At 41.4% G+C, this 15,999-nt stretch overlaps 2 protein-coding genes across 2 annotated transcripts in view; one reads left to right on the top strand and one right to left on the bottom strand.

Moving 5' to 3' along the window:
• The window catches only part of dnah9l (dynein, axonemal, heavy polypeptide 9 like), a 39,099-nt gene extending 38,116 nt beyond the window's left edge, over nucleotides 1–983 (top strand). The window contains exon 92 of the mRNA XM_085140433.1: nucleotides 474–983. Within this exon, the coding sequence (XP_084996559.1) occupies nucleotides 474–721 (248 nt within the window). The 3' untranslated portion in view covers nucleotides 722–983. The remainder of the gene's footprint in view (nucleotides 1–473) is intronic.
• Nucleotides 817–15,997, bottom strand: LOC146497928 (uncharacterized). Its single transcript, XM_085140432.1, has 11 exons — nucleotides 14,054–15,997; nucleotides 12,749–12,836; nucleotides 10,597–10,698; nucleotides 10,132–10,197; nucleotides 9,961–9,989; nucleotides 9,735–9,872; nucleotides 7,678–7,764; nucleotides 5,359–5,433; nucleotides 5,136–5,242; nucleotides 2,430–2,610; nucleotides 817–2,335 (listed from the first exon to the last, which is right to left on the bottom strand). Exons 1-11 carry the CDS (start codon nucleotides 14,210–14,212, stop codon nucleotides 1,361–1,363), a joined length of 2,007 nt encoding a protein of 668 aa, XP_084996558.1. The 5' UTR covers nucleotides 14,213–15,997; the 3' UTR covers nucleotides 817–1,360.
• Nucleotides 15,998–15,999: the final 2 nt, after the last annotated feature.

Genomic DNA, 15,999 nt, shown 5'->3' on the forward strand with positions numbered 1-15,999 from the left:
AGCCACAGGCCACTTCTTTGTGCATAATTCTCCTTGTCTGTGTTTTAGTTCAAATAAAATCATACATTTAACTGTGTATATGTACCTTTGCACTGGGGACAGTTTTCCAGTTGTCTGTCTGTCCTGTTGTCACGATATCTCAAAGTAGCTTGAGGGAATTTCATTAAGTTTAGCATAAACCGTTCACTTGGGCTCAAGGTTTAATGATTGGAATTTGATGATCAGAGATCACTGGGACTCTATAAAGCAATTTTGTGCTTATAACTTCTAGATAGAATAAGAATATAATGATTAATTGACACATTTAAGTAAAAACTTCACTGCAACATCATGATACTCTGCAAAAAACAGACTTACTTCTCAGGATGAGCAGCAGATATGGCCTTGAACAGCAGCTAGGAGAGTTAATGGGGCATAAAAATCCCCAAAAGTGTTTTAAGTCTTCTCTCTTCTTCACCTACGCCCGACTACAGGTGCAAGATGGGACACTCAGACCGGAGTGATAACTGAGGCTCGTTTAAAGGAACTGACCCCAGCCATGCCTGTTATCTCAGTTCGAGCTGTACCCAGTGACCGTCAGGAAACCAGGAATATCTACGAGTGTCCCCTCTACAAGACCAAGATCAGAGGACCCACGTATGTTTGGACTTTCAGTCTAAAAACCAGGGAGCGACCTGCCAAATGGGTCCTGGCCGGGGTGGCTCTTCTACTCAGTGTGTGAAAAGTGTAAGAGCTCTCAGTGAAGATGCTGTGTGTCCTCAGTGCTCCTGATGTCCCTTTTGAACTTATTAGTAGCGCAAAATGACTGGAATATAATAAGATTTCTTTTCTTTTTATTGAAAAATGATAAAATGTACAGAGAAAAATGCCAATACTTCACACACTAGATCACAGTTAGAACTGAAAGTCAAAGCATGTTTGGAACAAATCAAATCTATAAACTACAAGATACTCTATAAGCAGGAGAAGAAAAAAAAAGAAAACAAAGACAGTGCTGCCTCATTAGAGCGGCGTTCAAGTGTCTTATTTTGTTACACTTGTACCTCTTACAGTATGTTATGCATCAGTTTTAATAGCACATTAAATTACACAGGTGAAGCCAATCTGACAACATGACAGTACAACCTCAAACTGCCTTTTCCTTCCTTCCCTCTTCACAGTACACGTGGGTGTAGTATTCGTCCATTTAATTAAAAAACAAATTAACAAAAAATGTGTGTATACCAGCTCTTTTTTAACAGGAGATCGCACATACTGTAGCTCAGATACTGCATGTGCTTACAAGTCAAAATCTTTCTAGTTTGGCCTCGGTGTGTATTTCTGTGTGTGTTTTCTGTGCGTGTTTCTGCTAAGGTGTCATCTAATCACTGTCAGACCAGTCGAGCTCCATCATGTCCATGGCTGCTGTTGCCATGTTGATCTTGGTTCCGTGCCGCACGCTGCAGCTCTTAACAGAGTTCTGATTAGACGATGCCCGCATGCTCACCTGCACCCCAGAGTGACCGACGACACCCACTTCACCCCTGATCTTTTGGCTGATGGCCTCGCTGACGTCTCCTCTCACATCCTGGACTACAACTCCCATGTCACTCCTGCGACCCCTGACCCCCAGCTCACTTCTGACGCCGTGACCAATGACTTTCATCATTCCCAGGTTGCCCATGTTCATGTCCATGTCACCCAATCTCTCCATCTCCCCCATCTCATCCATATCTAAAGACAGCATGTCCCCAAAGCCCCCCATGCTCCCATGGAGACCTTTGAACATGGTTGGGAGCCTCCCTCCTTCGAGACCACCCTCCATCCCTCTCTCTTCCAGCGTGTCGCCGAGTTTTTCTATCTCCCATCCTCCCTCTATATCCCTCTCTCCTTCCGCCTCCCCAAATCCCCCCGAGTACCCTCGGACAATAGTAGTCACCCTGCTTCTTTGCATTCCTCCCCTCTCCCTGTCCCCTTCCTCCCATGTCCTCTCCTCCCTTTCCACTACGCCACCGGGGAAACTCCTGAGTGTCACCTGCACCCTTCCTCCCTCCAGACTCCCACTGTCTTCTCTGTCTCTCTGTCCCCAGCTTTTCTCCTCTAGGGTACCCTCCTCTTCCTCGTCCTCCTCCCCTAACCTCCCCTGCAACCCTCGGAACATGGCGTGCAGCCTCGTGCTGTCGAGCGAGCCCATCCCTCTCTCCAGCACCGCACTGCTCCCCCTCTCTGTGTCTCCGTTGCTTAGTGTGCGAAGGAGAGAGCTGACACCAGCACTGCTGACCCCAGCGCTATTGGAGTCCTGAGAGTGTGAGCGGAAGAACGAGCCCGAGGAGCTGATGGACATCGGTGTGAAGAACTGGTAGAGACAAGGGCAAGATTAAGAAAAAGGTATCAGTTAATTTTGTTTATGGCAGTTTGAGATAAATTATATACAGGCAAGTTTTGCGTACCGGTGAGATGTTTGAGCGCTCCATGAGTAGGGAGGTGGGGCTAGGACTCATGTTGGACCTCTCCATTAGCCTCTCTTCCCACAGTCTGAGCCTCCTCTCTCTCTCCTCTAGCTCCTTCTCCTTGGAGTAAAGTTCCCTCTCTAGCTTCCGGAGGCGCTCTAATGTTGACTCAATTTCACACCTAAAGTATTTGTACATATGAAAACATTAGTGGTCAGTGATTAACTCCAGATTTTAAAGGAGAAATGACTATATTCAGAATGAGAATATAATAATTAATATGTAGTCTGCTAAAAACAGCTACTAGTGCATCTAAAAAACTGTATATAATGAAAAAAAGGTTTTATTTTTAATTTATGTCATATATCATATATTCAATACACATAAAGTGAATTATTTGAAATCTTTTTGTTTTAACATTGATGCTAATGACTTACAGGTCATGAAAATCAGAAATCCAGTACCCCAGATTATTTGAATGCTTTCATTTTAAGTAAATTGCTATACCAACTCTCGATCTAGTTCAGTACACACAACTACAATCATAGAGATGACTGCTGACTTGGCAGTCATTCGTATGATGGTCACTGACACTTTACACAAAGAGGGTAAGAAGGCGTTTGCTGAAAAGCCTGGCCTTTCAGAGTGTTGTATCAAAGCTTATTAATGGGATTAACTGGAAGGGAACATTGTAGTAGGAAAAGGTGCACATGCAACACGAATGATCGCACCCTTTAAAAAATTGTCAAAAACTTAAGAAAGATTCAGAGTGAGTGGACTGATCCTGGTTTCTGTGCATCCAAAGCCACCACGCACAGAGGTCTCCAGGAAAGGAGAGACAACACCAAAAGAGTCTTAACTGGGCTAAGAACAAAAAGAACTCGGTGAAAATCCTCTTTTCAGATGAAATTCAATTTTGCATTTTAGTTGGACATCATGTTCCTAGAGTCTGTCAGAAGAGCGGAGAGGAGCCAAGAATCCAAGGTGTTTGAAGTAGTCTTTGACGATTTGAGGCGCCATGTCATCTACTGGTGTCGGTGACATTGTTTGGTCCACCATGTTAGTCCAAAGTCAACATGAGACAATCAGAAAGAGATTTTAGAGCACTTCATGCGTCCACCTGCTGACAAACTTTATGGAGACAGCGGTTCGTTTCCAGAAGGACCTCTAGCAGTACGCAACCACAGTGCCAAAACTACGACTGAATGGTTTGCCGACCGTGTTATTACGGTGTTATTATTACTGTTATTGTTTGTGACCGGCCAACTTGTCTGGCCTGAACCTCATCAAGCACCTGGAATATTGAAAAAAGGAAGTCAAGAAACTCCTGACCCAAAAATACAAACAGCAACCTGGGCCTCAATAACACCACAGCAGAGCCAACACTTGATTGAATCCATGCTAAGACACTGATGCAAAATATTGAGGGCATAAATAAGCATATTATTCAAAAGCTGTTCATTTCTGTATCGTAAACTTCATTATAATTAATATTTTAATGATTTAAGATACTGGATTTATGATTTTCATAAGCTGCAGGACATTTTTCACTTCATGTATATTGAATATGCAAAATGTGAAAGTTTACCTTTGAATTAAATTCAACATTTTTTGAATTTTGCAATGACCTCTGAGGCATACTCACTGGAAACTACAATTCATTTTCATTTCTTTCATGAATTTTATTTCACATTCACTTGATACTTTAATTTTTTATAACATTAAAATATTTTTATGTTCATGAGGAAGTAGTTTGCAGTTGTGCGTAGTTTTTACAGCAGAACACAACATTGTTTTATAGTCGTCTTTTGATGCAGTACTCTCCACTGCCACAAGAGGTCACTATTGGATTGGCTGTCGATGAGCCTGCATTCACAAACACAATCATCTCTCACGGCAACTAAATATAGACATGTGCAGAGTCATACCGCCTCCTGTATTCCTTCCATACTTCCCCTTTCATTCATCCCACCCCTTCACCTCCTTCACTCGCTCTCTCCTCCCTGCTTGTCCAAGTTTTTCCACCCATACCTAAAACTTCACTCAGAATTGATTGCCTTCCTGTACTCATGTTAAATATGCACAGAATTTTGCACCTTCTCTCCTCCTGCTGTTCCATTGGCCACCTCTCTCTCCCTTTTTCCCTGCACCCCCCAACCTCCCCTCATCTGTCCACTCTTGTTTTCCTCTATCCTTGCTGTTTGTGTCTCGCTCAGTGTTTTAGATTTCACACTCACACAATACATTTCTGTTCCTCCCTGAACCTCTCCTCCTCCTCTTCAGCTCTTCAGTTTGATTTCTCCTCAACCACCCCACACCACCTCCAACCCCACCCCTTGTCTCTTTCTCCCCATGTCGGAGTGAGGGCAGAGTGGAGGAGTAGAGGAATCTCTTCCATGGCTACTTTCCAGTGAGCTTAATATAGACTGAAGTAGAGTACAGGGTCACACATTCAGCTTCTCCCTTGAGCTTCAGTATCCACACAGTTGTGTATGTATACATGTATGTGAGCGAGCGTACATGCTGATGCGTGTGTGGATTTGTGATCTACCGTGTGCACACGCATTCAAGAGGGTGGATTTGTCAGCCTCATAAGAGAACAACACTTTATAGCATGCACTTAAAGATGTCAGGAGATCCCTCTGACACAATGCAGTTACACTCTTCTTTTGGATGTCTACAAGACTGTGTTTTTTGTGTGTGTACCTCCACTGGTCCTTGTTGTGTAGGAAGGAGTTACACTGGTCCGGTAGCCTGCTATCGTTAGCCATGGTCTCCAGGGTTGCCAGCACCTGCTTAAACTGTGGACGCTCCTGTAAATACATTTGTACACACAGGATATGATCGTGTATCTTTGAAAGCATTCGGTGCGCTATATGAAACTTTTTTCCGCACATCAATCACTGTGTCCTGAGTCAGTTTAGCTTACCTTTGGTTCTGCTTGCCAACATTTTCTCATCAGCTCTGCAAAACTTGCTGGACAGCTGGTGGGAATGGTCAGCCTCTGGATAGCCAAACACAATAACACAGACACATATAAAAATAATTACTATACTTAGCTCACCAGAGTGTTTTCATTTAGTCAACCATCCATTCATGTAAATAGCTATCTGGTGATCAGGTCAAAGTGACCGCAAAACACACACTTTTGGCCCAAACTCGAGATTTTTTTACACTAATTATCATGAAACTTTACACAGTTGTATAATAGAGGAAAATAATAAAGTGATCACATTTTTTAACATAATATTGTGCAAAAACACTTTTTGGATATAAACTACACCTTGAATTTTTAAAAACTAGGCAAACAAAATTGAAAAAGTTTCCCAAGCAGCCAACCCATTTGACTACTTCAACGTCAACAACTTCAGAATGAGAGTCTGCAGCCTTATATTTGGCTCTGTGAGCATGTACAAAAGGATGGAGCTTTGCAATTTGATGCCTTCCCCATAATGACAATGCATGGTAATAACAGCATGTTAGGATGCTTCCCTTTGCTAAGTAGAAATGCACAGCATTTAACCAAAGGCTGATCTGATCTGTGTGATCTGAGGTGATATCAGAATTGGCATAACATTTCATTCTAAATCAAGTCAGAAAAATAGCTTTCAAACACCAGAGACTTTACGGATCTTGTCTCGGTTCCTAATTCTTTTTACTCCAACACTCTGCCAAAACTTTACTGGATTATTCCTCTTTAAAGACCTCCACCTGCTCCTTTGACATAATAAAGTAAACTCTGGGGACCATTAGCCCTCAGCCTTTAACCAGCATTGTTCACCCTTCCTTCAAATGTGCAATAGTCCTGCCTCTTCTGAAAACCAGAAAATGGCATTTTAGAAAAATCCCACTAGGTAACAGACTAAAGTGTAACCTTTTCCACTTTAGCTCTCTTTATACATTTGTCCAGCTCTTCATCATCATATTCAATCGCTTATATACTTTTACTGCTCCAGTGTTCTGCTGTTTCCTGTTGAGTAGCATTATTCAGAAAATGCAGAAAATATTTCCTTTAACTTTTATGTGGATGACACAGATTTGGAGTAACTTTAACAAACTTGGCTCTGGTGGCTATAGAGTTCAATTTAGTATCCTGTCATTTGGCTACTATGTGTTAAATGGTGTTGCTTGTTTCTCCATATTATACGCTGAGAGATTAGAAATCGTTTAAATAAAGAATATACCAAGATCCAGGACTAAGTGCTCGGGGGAAGAGACTGTGCCAAAACTTTCACCCTTATACTGAAATTTTCAGCACAGCTGAAATGAGTAATGAGTGAACAGAGATGTCTTAACTTTAGCAGAAAACTGTGTGTATTATGTTGAAAAAGCCAAAAAGCTGACCAAGGAAAAACGTGTTTATAGGTTCACAATATTAGGTTTATAATTCCAAGTTTCAGCAAATTACAATCCATCACAGTGTTTATGAGCTAAATGGTGGGGGAGGGGGGTCCATGTATATCTTTCTTTTGTACTGTGTAAATTGCAGTTACAAAACCAATCCCTTTGAACATCGTAGGCCCAGACATCTCCATAGTACAATGCGGTAAATGGAAACAGTTTCCCTGGGGATTAATCCTAAAATATCACCAACTCAGAGTGGAGAGAGGGTGAACTGAAGGGTCAGGAAGAGAGGTGTAGCAATGGAAAGGGAAAATCAGATGGAGACTGGGAAAGGGGAAGAGAGAGAGAGAGTTATTTAGGGAGAGTATTTGGAGACGAGCCAGCAGCTACGAAGGAATCATGTTCTCTGTGTTGTTTTGTTGAGTGTGTGTGTGTGTGTGGGGGGGTGGGGAGGGGGTGTTTGCATGCGTGGGGGTGTGTGGGGGTGTGTTTGCATGTGTGTGGGGGTGTGTGTTTCTCTTGCAGGGGCTTCGGTCACTTTAGTAACTGAAACACAGATGCAGCATACCCAACATCCCCTACCACTCATAAACCCAAAGAATCGACCCTCCTACCGCTGCAGTCTTCTCTTATTTTCCCCTCTCTCTCTTTTACTCTGTCTGCCTCTCTCACTCGTAAAGGCTTTAACCAGGGGGAGTCTGGCCAAGCTCCACTGCTGTGTATCCAGGCCTTACAAGAGCAGAGAACTGACATCAGGCCTAAAAATACTCTGCCTTAGCCTCACCAGCTCACAGTGGAAACCATGAGAGCATCACATTGTGCCTCCAGTTGCTTCAAACTCTGGTGGGTCTAAATGCTTTCAGTATGTTCAAAAAAAGTGCACATGTATGTACGTGTAGGTTACCTCTTGCTTTTCCACCACCAGCCATGCGACCTGCAGCCCTTCGAAACCTTTGAATGGAACCTCCCGAGTCAGCATCTCCCATAGCACCTGGCCACAGAACAGACGGTGTTGGTTCGCGTAATGCAAAGAAACAGCGTACAGTCACTAGTGACAACAACATGGCCTCAGTACTGTTGATACGTGAGGTGAGAAACTATTGGAAAGAGTATAAAAACTGTTAGTGTTCAGGCCAGTATGCTCTACTTAAGTTTTACAGTTTTTTCTGCATTATTTTAATATGACCTTTGAATTTGCCAGAAATTTTTATGTTATCACCGGATTACTTGCAACGTTATCATGTTACCATTCACCCAAACCTCTTAGCTACTACTCCATTTAGCCGTGACTCATTGTTTAAGAGGACATCCCAATCTTTTATCCATACTACTAGCTAACAGCTGCAAATGGTATAACTTAATAACCATGCTTTAAACCAGTACACATAACAACAGGGCGAAGAACCAATTTTAAATAGTATCTTCAGCGTCTTTATTACTAGCACCCTGTCACAAAAAAACACATAACTAAAGAAATTAGAAGAAATTGAGTCTATGAAAAATAGCAAAGAAAATACCGTTTGACAGACATGAAATGTTTGACTCCCAGAGAGCTATTAGCCAAAAACTTGCCACGTCTCGGTATAGTGTACATGTATCCTTAAAAAAAAAAAAACATGTTGCAATACTGGACAAGTGGTGGACAAAGGAAGTAGTAGGCCTAAAAACTATCTACAGCAGATGAACAGTAACTAAAAGTCATGTCCTTAAAAAAAAAAAGTTAAATCCAGCAAAGCCCTAAAACAGGATTTGAGAGGTATATCTGGCCCCTTCAGTTGATCCATCTGCTGTTCCTCCTCAGAAATGGACTCCGTGGAAGAGTGGCTGTCAAAAAGACATTATAAAGGAAAGGAAGCAGTGAAAAAAGGCCAAGGTATGCCAAATTACACAAGAACTGGGATAAAAAACATGGGAATTGGGTCTTTATGGAGTGATTAATCCACATTTGATATTTTGGGTTCCAACTGTATGTAGAGATTCAGTCAGCATAGAGGTACAACAGTGAGTATAAACATGATTAACACACAGTGAAGTCTCTGTCATGGTTTGGGCATTTTAGCCAGTGGGATCTTGTAAAAACTGATGGAATTATAACTGCAGAAAAGCACAGTCAGATTTTCACCCACCACACAATACCATCTGGAAAGTGTCTGTTTAGAAACGGTTTCATTTTTCAGTATGACAATGATCCCAAATATACTGCCAATGCAATAAAAGCATACCTGGTGGATAGAAAAACACACAGTGAAACACTATCAGTCATGGATTGTCCTCCCAAGAGCCCGGACCTCAACATTATTCAAGCTTTGTGGGATCATGTTGACAGGGAACAGAACAAAAGGCAGAAACAACCAAAGAAGAGCTTTGAATGTCCTTGAAGAAGCCTGGAGAACTATTCCTGAAGACGGCTTAAAAAAATGACAAAAGAGCTGCCTAACAGAGTTCAGGCTGTGTTGAAGAATAAATGTGGCCATACCAAACATTGACTTTCAAGCTCATCATAACTCAGTTTCTGCCGGTACATACTCTATCAATAAATCACTGCACCCATTTCTCATTTTCCAAGAAAAAACAAAGAAGGAAAGAAATGAACTGGTTTGAGGCTTTTGCACAGTACTGCATTTCAGTTATTTATTCTCTTATTTATACTTATTTAACCACTTATCTAGTTTAATCATTTATGAGTCCCTCTCGGTGGTTTATTACTATCACTTAACTATTAACTTTACTGCTTATACCTGCTCTGGTCTGCACATTTCTTTAATTAAATTGTAATTTCTGCTTCTTAGGATTAGTAGCGCTCATCCGTCAGTATGCCCCGTGACTACCGCAAAAGTACCCCCTGGGGTACTTCTACTCCTACTTGTAATTCACTAAATTACAGCACTAGCACTGACTGCTACTTCTTAGACTTATTCCTGATCTTAAAATACTGATATTCCTACAGTACTGCCAACTCACCACACCATAGGAGTAAGTGTCACAGGTCTCAGAGACAGGCAGGCTCTGAATGACCTCTGGAGCCATCCAGGGAAAAGTGCCCACTACTGTCATATGGGTGGTATGGGAAAGAAACTTAGACGCTCCAAAGTCACAAATCTGAAATATCAACAGAAAAACGCTATTAAAAAGATGCACAAGATGTATGTCTTTTTTTTTTGTTGATAAATACATTATAGGTACAAACCTTAAGCACTTTATCTGCTGTCATTACCACTGAAAAACAGACCACATTATACAGTCCAGTTAATGGTGCACAACACTGAAAATACCTGACATTCAGGACTCGTGATTGGGCACTTGGTACCAAAAGCAAGTTAGAAAAATGAATCAGAATGGGGTTTAAATTATGTGTTACCATTTCGGGACTTGAGGTCCCTGTGAATCACTTTGACTGGAGCTTCTGCATGCAGGTAATGCATCCCTATGAGGAAACCAATCATTAATAACGTTGTATCAAAACAAACAAACATCTACAGCACTTTGATTGGTTTTTGTGGAATTATCTAACAATACTCAATGTTTGGGTTTCAATTCCATTTGTTTTTGATCAGTTTCAGTTAATGCAGAAATCTATTAAATGAACTGACCTTAAAACGTTAAGTGAGACAAGATCTTCAGCAAAAAATCAGCTAAAATAAGGGCAAAATACTAAAATGGTTTATAAAATTATATCAAAATAAATGTTTAAAGTTTTTATCTCTAAAAATGTGTGACAGACTTTATTACATCATTGGGTGTGTTAGAGACTGTAGATCTTCACTCGTATATAACCTGTTATATCCATATCCAGTTTTTAATCATCTTTATTTTTCCTTATTACCCTTGGCTATCTGTATGGCCCATGTCATGATCTGGTTCATGTCCATCTCTTCACTCTGCTCACTGGCGAGGTACTCATACAGAGACCCTGCGCTAGCATATTCTGCAAGTACAGCACAGACAGACACAAACAATTTTCATTATGACAAACAACAAGAAAAATCATGCGCACCAATGCATCATGTAAAATGAGTCAACAAGTATACTGATTAACGGGGGGGGAACAGTTTTTATATTAGTCTGTCACTCTGAGTTTGACCTTTGACCTGAAAAACAATTATATAACACACACATGTATACTTTTTCTTCATAAAGCAATAAAAAAAATCCAATTTTATTATTGGATGAATTAGTTTCTCTTTTTGTCACCCTAATTAGCCAAACATTCAATCTAATAGTTACATTGCCAGTACCACGTTGGATCTCAGAGCTGCCTTAATTCTTCATAGCATAAAACATATAAAGATTCCTTAGAGATTCTGGGCCATATTGACATGATGGCTTCATGCAGCTGCTAGAGATTAGCCGCAGAGTTATTCTGTGTTAAATCTATGCCGTAGGTACTTTGTAACTACAAATCCCTCTGAAACCCAACAATGTAACCTATGCCGTAAACTGATGTGCGCCTCTGTAGAAGTGTAGCTACACATCACATCGAACTTTCCGCCTCTTAAGTCAGAAGTCATTAACTATTTCCAGATCCAAACACTTCTTCACTTCCCAAACTCAAACAAACACTGTGGTATCACTGAGAGTTCGAAATGACCCAGATTATCTCATCTTCAATAAAATGAAACTTCAGATCAAACACAACACAAAAGCATGAATGTTGGTAACGGCATCATTTATTTATCTTCGTTATATTGTAGACTGGACAAAGATTCACCACAGAAATCTAAATCCAGTTCATCCTATAACCGTGTGCCTCATTCACAGTGTGTCGTGGGGTTTAACTCAGAAATGGCTGCCTGGACCTTCCTCGTTCAAATGTCTAATATAATAATATTAATATATAAATGTATTTAAAAATTAATTTATACCTAAATACCTGCCACACACTATGCTTGGCTTATTTATTTACTGATGTCTTTATTTGTTAAATAATCAATTATTTCAAGTATCTTGAAAAGAGCCAGCCATTCAAATGACAGATCTTCTTCACAGTAGCCATTTTTGACACAAAATCGTAGGCAAGCACAAGAGTTATTAGTAAGCAAAATCATAGCTCTGCACCAGTGTAAAACAGAGCCTCCATTAATCTCATCAGCAACAACCATTATTTTAAATAATAAAGTCTACAGTAGTGTATATTACAGCATCTTCAAAACCATTCACTGCTATTTAAACAAGTGAAACAAACTTGGTACTTGAAGTTATACGTTACAATGTGTGAGAGCTACAGCCCACTGTTAAGCAGTGCACAAATCAACCTTCACATCCTGCCCTGACTTTTAAATCCAAAATATGTGAGAATTTTTCCATTTTGCTACTTAATGTCAGATCAAAGACAGAAAGTAGAGCACAAGCCTTTGTAGCCTCGTGAAAATAGAAACGAATGCCTGAATGTTTTCATCTGCACACAGAGACCAAAATGTGCTGATACCTGCTTTGCTTTTGATATATCAGTAAGCATTAGGCATCAAGAAAGGTTGCTGGTGGTGTTTCAGTGCTTTATCTATACCATATAAACCCAGCCGGGATTACAACCACATCCAAACAGGCTGGTCTCAGTTACAAATGTCCTGCCAGGAATCACCGCAAGAACCAGTGTTCAAAGTATGTTCTGATATTTCACCATACACACATAAACACTTGCCGGCCATCAGAGCATGTGTTAACGCGTGTGTAACTTTCTCCGCCTCGGATCAAATACGCACCAATTAAACCAATATACACACACACACGCATACACGTGCAGTTTTAGATGGCAGCACAGTGTGCCCTGACTGTATTCTGTAGCTTTTACGACTTACCTCAGACCTTGACCCAATAATGACTTCATACTTATATTACACCTGAACCCCAAGGATAGTCACACACATTTCATTTTGTGCATCTCGTCTAAATTTAAGCATTGAAACTACACTGACAAAAACATCTGAAAGTGTATATGAATTTCAAAAACACACTCATACACACACTCCGAGTCTGACCTGTGACAATGCCATAGTTGGGAGATTCCAGCACGGCTCCATAAAACTGAATGATGTTCTTATGACTCAGTACACTGAGAATCTCAGCCTGGATGAGGGGTCAAGAAAAAGAGAAGCAGAGAAGTATGATCACCGTCATTAACTTAAGTTTTACAGTGCAGGACTCTTAATCTTTTAATAACTCTTTTAATAATCATTAATCACAGGATGTTAGGCTAACTTAGATGTTAAAACCAATTTTAAAGTTAATCCTGATTGCGTCTCCGGGATTCCTGAGCTTAGGTCGGAACTTATTCCATTCCACAAGTTATCCAAACAAAAACCCTCCACCCTGCAGCAGTAAACAGGCCATAAATCTGAAATAACATCTCGATCATCATCTTTGCATGTGTGGAATATGTAACTTTTGCCAAGCAACATAATAAACTAACAGTAAAATGGATTTACTTCAATCAAGCATTGAGCAAAATATTTTCTCTCTAAATATTTTTTTTTTCCAAAGAGAAATTCATCATTCTGGGTTTACTCTCATCTATTGTTGTAAGGCTATAAGTTTGTGCAGGAAAACGATGCATGAAGGCTCCACATGAAGCTGCAATTCTCACATTATCCATCAACTTGTATTTACACATGAACTATGCAGACAGCTTTATGCATGCATGCCCACCCTCTGTGTATTTTTGTGTGTCAGAGAAGTCGCTCAACCGACAAAATTTCTTCCCTGTGTAATCTTATGAAGTTGGCCCACTTGTGACACCACCTTTTATTTCTCTATAATGCATGTGTGCACTTGCTTTTATATTATATAAAATCTGACACTGTGAATGAATACACCCACAGGCCCCAACTTCAGTTTCCTGACACAGACCCATTAGCCTTTACCAGCCCGGGATCATTAACATGGAAGGAAATCATGCAGCCCGCCTCATACTCGTGGAGACTCACACCCAGGCCTGAACTGAAGTGAATTAAGCCTCGAGGTACTATTCACCTCGGCCTAACATACAATAGGAGGAACAGGGGAGTCCAGGCATAAATACAACTGCTATATCTACAAAGAGTGGGAGGAGGAGGAGGGGGCATGAGAAGCGGTATGTTTAAGATAAACACATGTACAATGGCAGACAACAAGGGAGGGGGAGGTGGGGGAATGGGGGGGCTTTGGATCCAAATCTGGGTATTGAGTGGAAAGTAACCGTTTTTGAAGTTTTGAGCAGTAACGTCCCACGAAGGAGAGGAAATACCTAATGACTACTGTACATTATGTGTGTGATTGGTCTACGTCTGTGCGTGTCTCCACTTTACCTCTTTGTCGATCTTCAGAAGCTTCTTCACAGCCACTTCCTTGTCCTGGGATATCCAGAGAGCTCTGTAGACGCTCCCAAAGCTGCCTCCACCGCAGTTCTCATAGAAGAGCAAGTCCTCATGCTTTATCTGCACAAACGACGAGCCAGGGGACGACATGGCATACTGACTGACTCCTGCGCACTCAAACACACACACACATACACGCGCGCAGCAATAAAGTGTGACTGCCCAACTACCTAACCGCTATCCCGAAGGTATACAAGTCACGGATGAGCTGAGAGCAAGTGAAGGAGAACGACACAAAAGAGAAGTGAAGTAGTTTCCTCCGCAGGGCCAGAGTGGATGTTGTCGGTCAGCAGAGCAGATTGTCAGGGAGAAGAAACCAGAAAGGGCTGGAAAGAGAGAGCGAGAGAGAGAGAAGTTTGCTCCCTGTGAGTGAGGAAAAGTCAACTGTCACTACCAGACAAGGTATTACATTGCCTGATAGTGGTGATCCAGTGTAACTACAACACAGAGCACACACACCAAACACACACACAAGCTTGAAGATGAGGGAGAAGTGAGCGTTGACTGTGTGCAAGTTACGGTTTGCAGTCCGTGTGTGCAGTCTGTCTGCAGCAGACACACAGTTCAAATATGGTCATTGGCATCCCGGGCATTCCTTCTTCCTGGATAACTGTGGCTATATAAAGCTCTGCATGCACACACACATACAGCTCTGGCTTATAGCGCGTCTGACATAGCGTAAATCATTTAGCAACAAAGTTGTTGCTGCCTCATATGCACCTAAATCTATCCGCTCACACACTCTGCAGCTAAAAACACACACTCACCAGAGAAGCCAGGCAAGGCCGGCGTGTTACTCAACCAGACAGGAATGACCCACTGACATCAACAAGCAGGATAGCTGTGCTGACATCACCGTGCAGGGACAGGTGAGATCAGCCATGGGAAGTTAGGGACACTTGTCACTTGTTGACTGTAATCGAGTACAAATGTGGACTTCGTGGTGATTCACTGAATAAATAAAACACGACAAACGCTGCCAGCGGCTCTTAGAAGCCGTAGTGAATCATGACAACATGTAGTACAAATGCACTGTATAAAATAAACAACATCCCGAGAGACCGGCTGCTTGAAGAGATATAAATTTACAGCTAAAAATGAGTTTAAAAATACAGATGGCGAATGGAAATTGTGATGCAAACGTTATTCGCCGCCATGCAGTTTCAGTGTAGAAACTTAAAGGCACGGTATTTCATTGCAGTTCAGTTTTTGGATGAAAGGTTGGTGAATATAAAAAGTCTGGGATCCATAAGAATCCCTGTCACGGCTCATTCAATACTGTGCTCAGCGCTGCTTGTTTTCTGTTTCTAATATTCAGAAATGACCCATTCAAGGGGAAATGTTTAAAGCTATAACCCACTGTACACAGGCCTCAACAGAATTTACAGCAATGACATTCAAAAAGACAAAGTCCTGCAACATCCCGGTGTCAGAGTACCCTCCTGTCTGGCAAACTCCACAACTCAGTTTGCAGTTTTAGTGTAGAGAAAAGCTCAGTGGTACAAATCAAAATGCACTGGCCTGGCAATAACATTGTCCTCTATCCTACAAGTGTTGCAAGTGTTTTGACCTCTTCACCTTTTCCTCTCCTCTATCATTCCTAGGAAGTGGATGAAATCTCCACTCTTTACACTACAGTTTATCTCATTTGTAGTATTCCTAGGATCAGCTCTTTTCAAGTCCAGACAACACTGAGCAGTCCCCACTCTAGTGCCTCCCTGTTCCTGTCTTTCACAGAGGTCACATGTAAGCAAATGCCAGTCTTTGTCACATTTTAGTTTTTCAGGCCTCATGTGTTGGCGTACCTGCCTTCAGACGTCAACTGAAGTCAAAAAGCTCGGCGGCGGGCTTCTCCAGTGGCGGCTGAAATATTTTTG

The sequence above is a fragment of the Neolamprologus multifasciatus genome, chromosome 18 (assembly GCF_963576455.1).
Source record: "Neolamprologus multifasciatus chromosome 18, fNeoMul1.2, whole genome shotgun sequence".
In the NCBI taxonomy this organism is placed as follows: domain Eukaryota; kingdom Metazoa; phylum Chordata; class Actinopteri; order Cichliformes; family Cichlidae; genus Neolamprologus; species Neolamprologus multifasciatus.

Bases quoted from the DNA above. Each gene is read 5' to 3' on its own strand.
- LOC146497928 (XM_085140432.1), bottom strand. From the start codon at position 14,212: ATGTCGTCCCCTGGCTCGTCGTTTGTGCAGATAAAGCATGAGGACTTG. The intron at 9,990-10,131 runs GTAACACATAAT...TCTGTTTTTCAG, and splicing joins GGACCTCAAGTCCCGAAATG to TGGTAATGACAGCAGATAAA. The intron at 2,336-2,429 runs GTACGCAAAACT...TGTCTCTACCAG, and splicing joins AGCGCTCAAACATCTCACCG to TTCTTCACACCGATGTCCAT.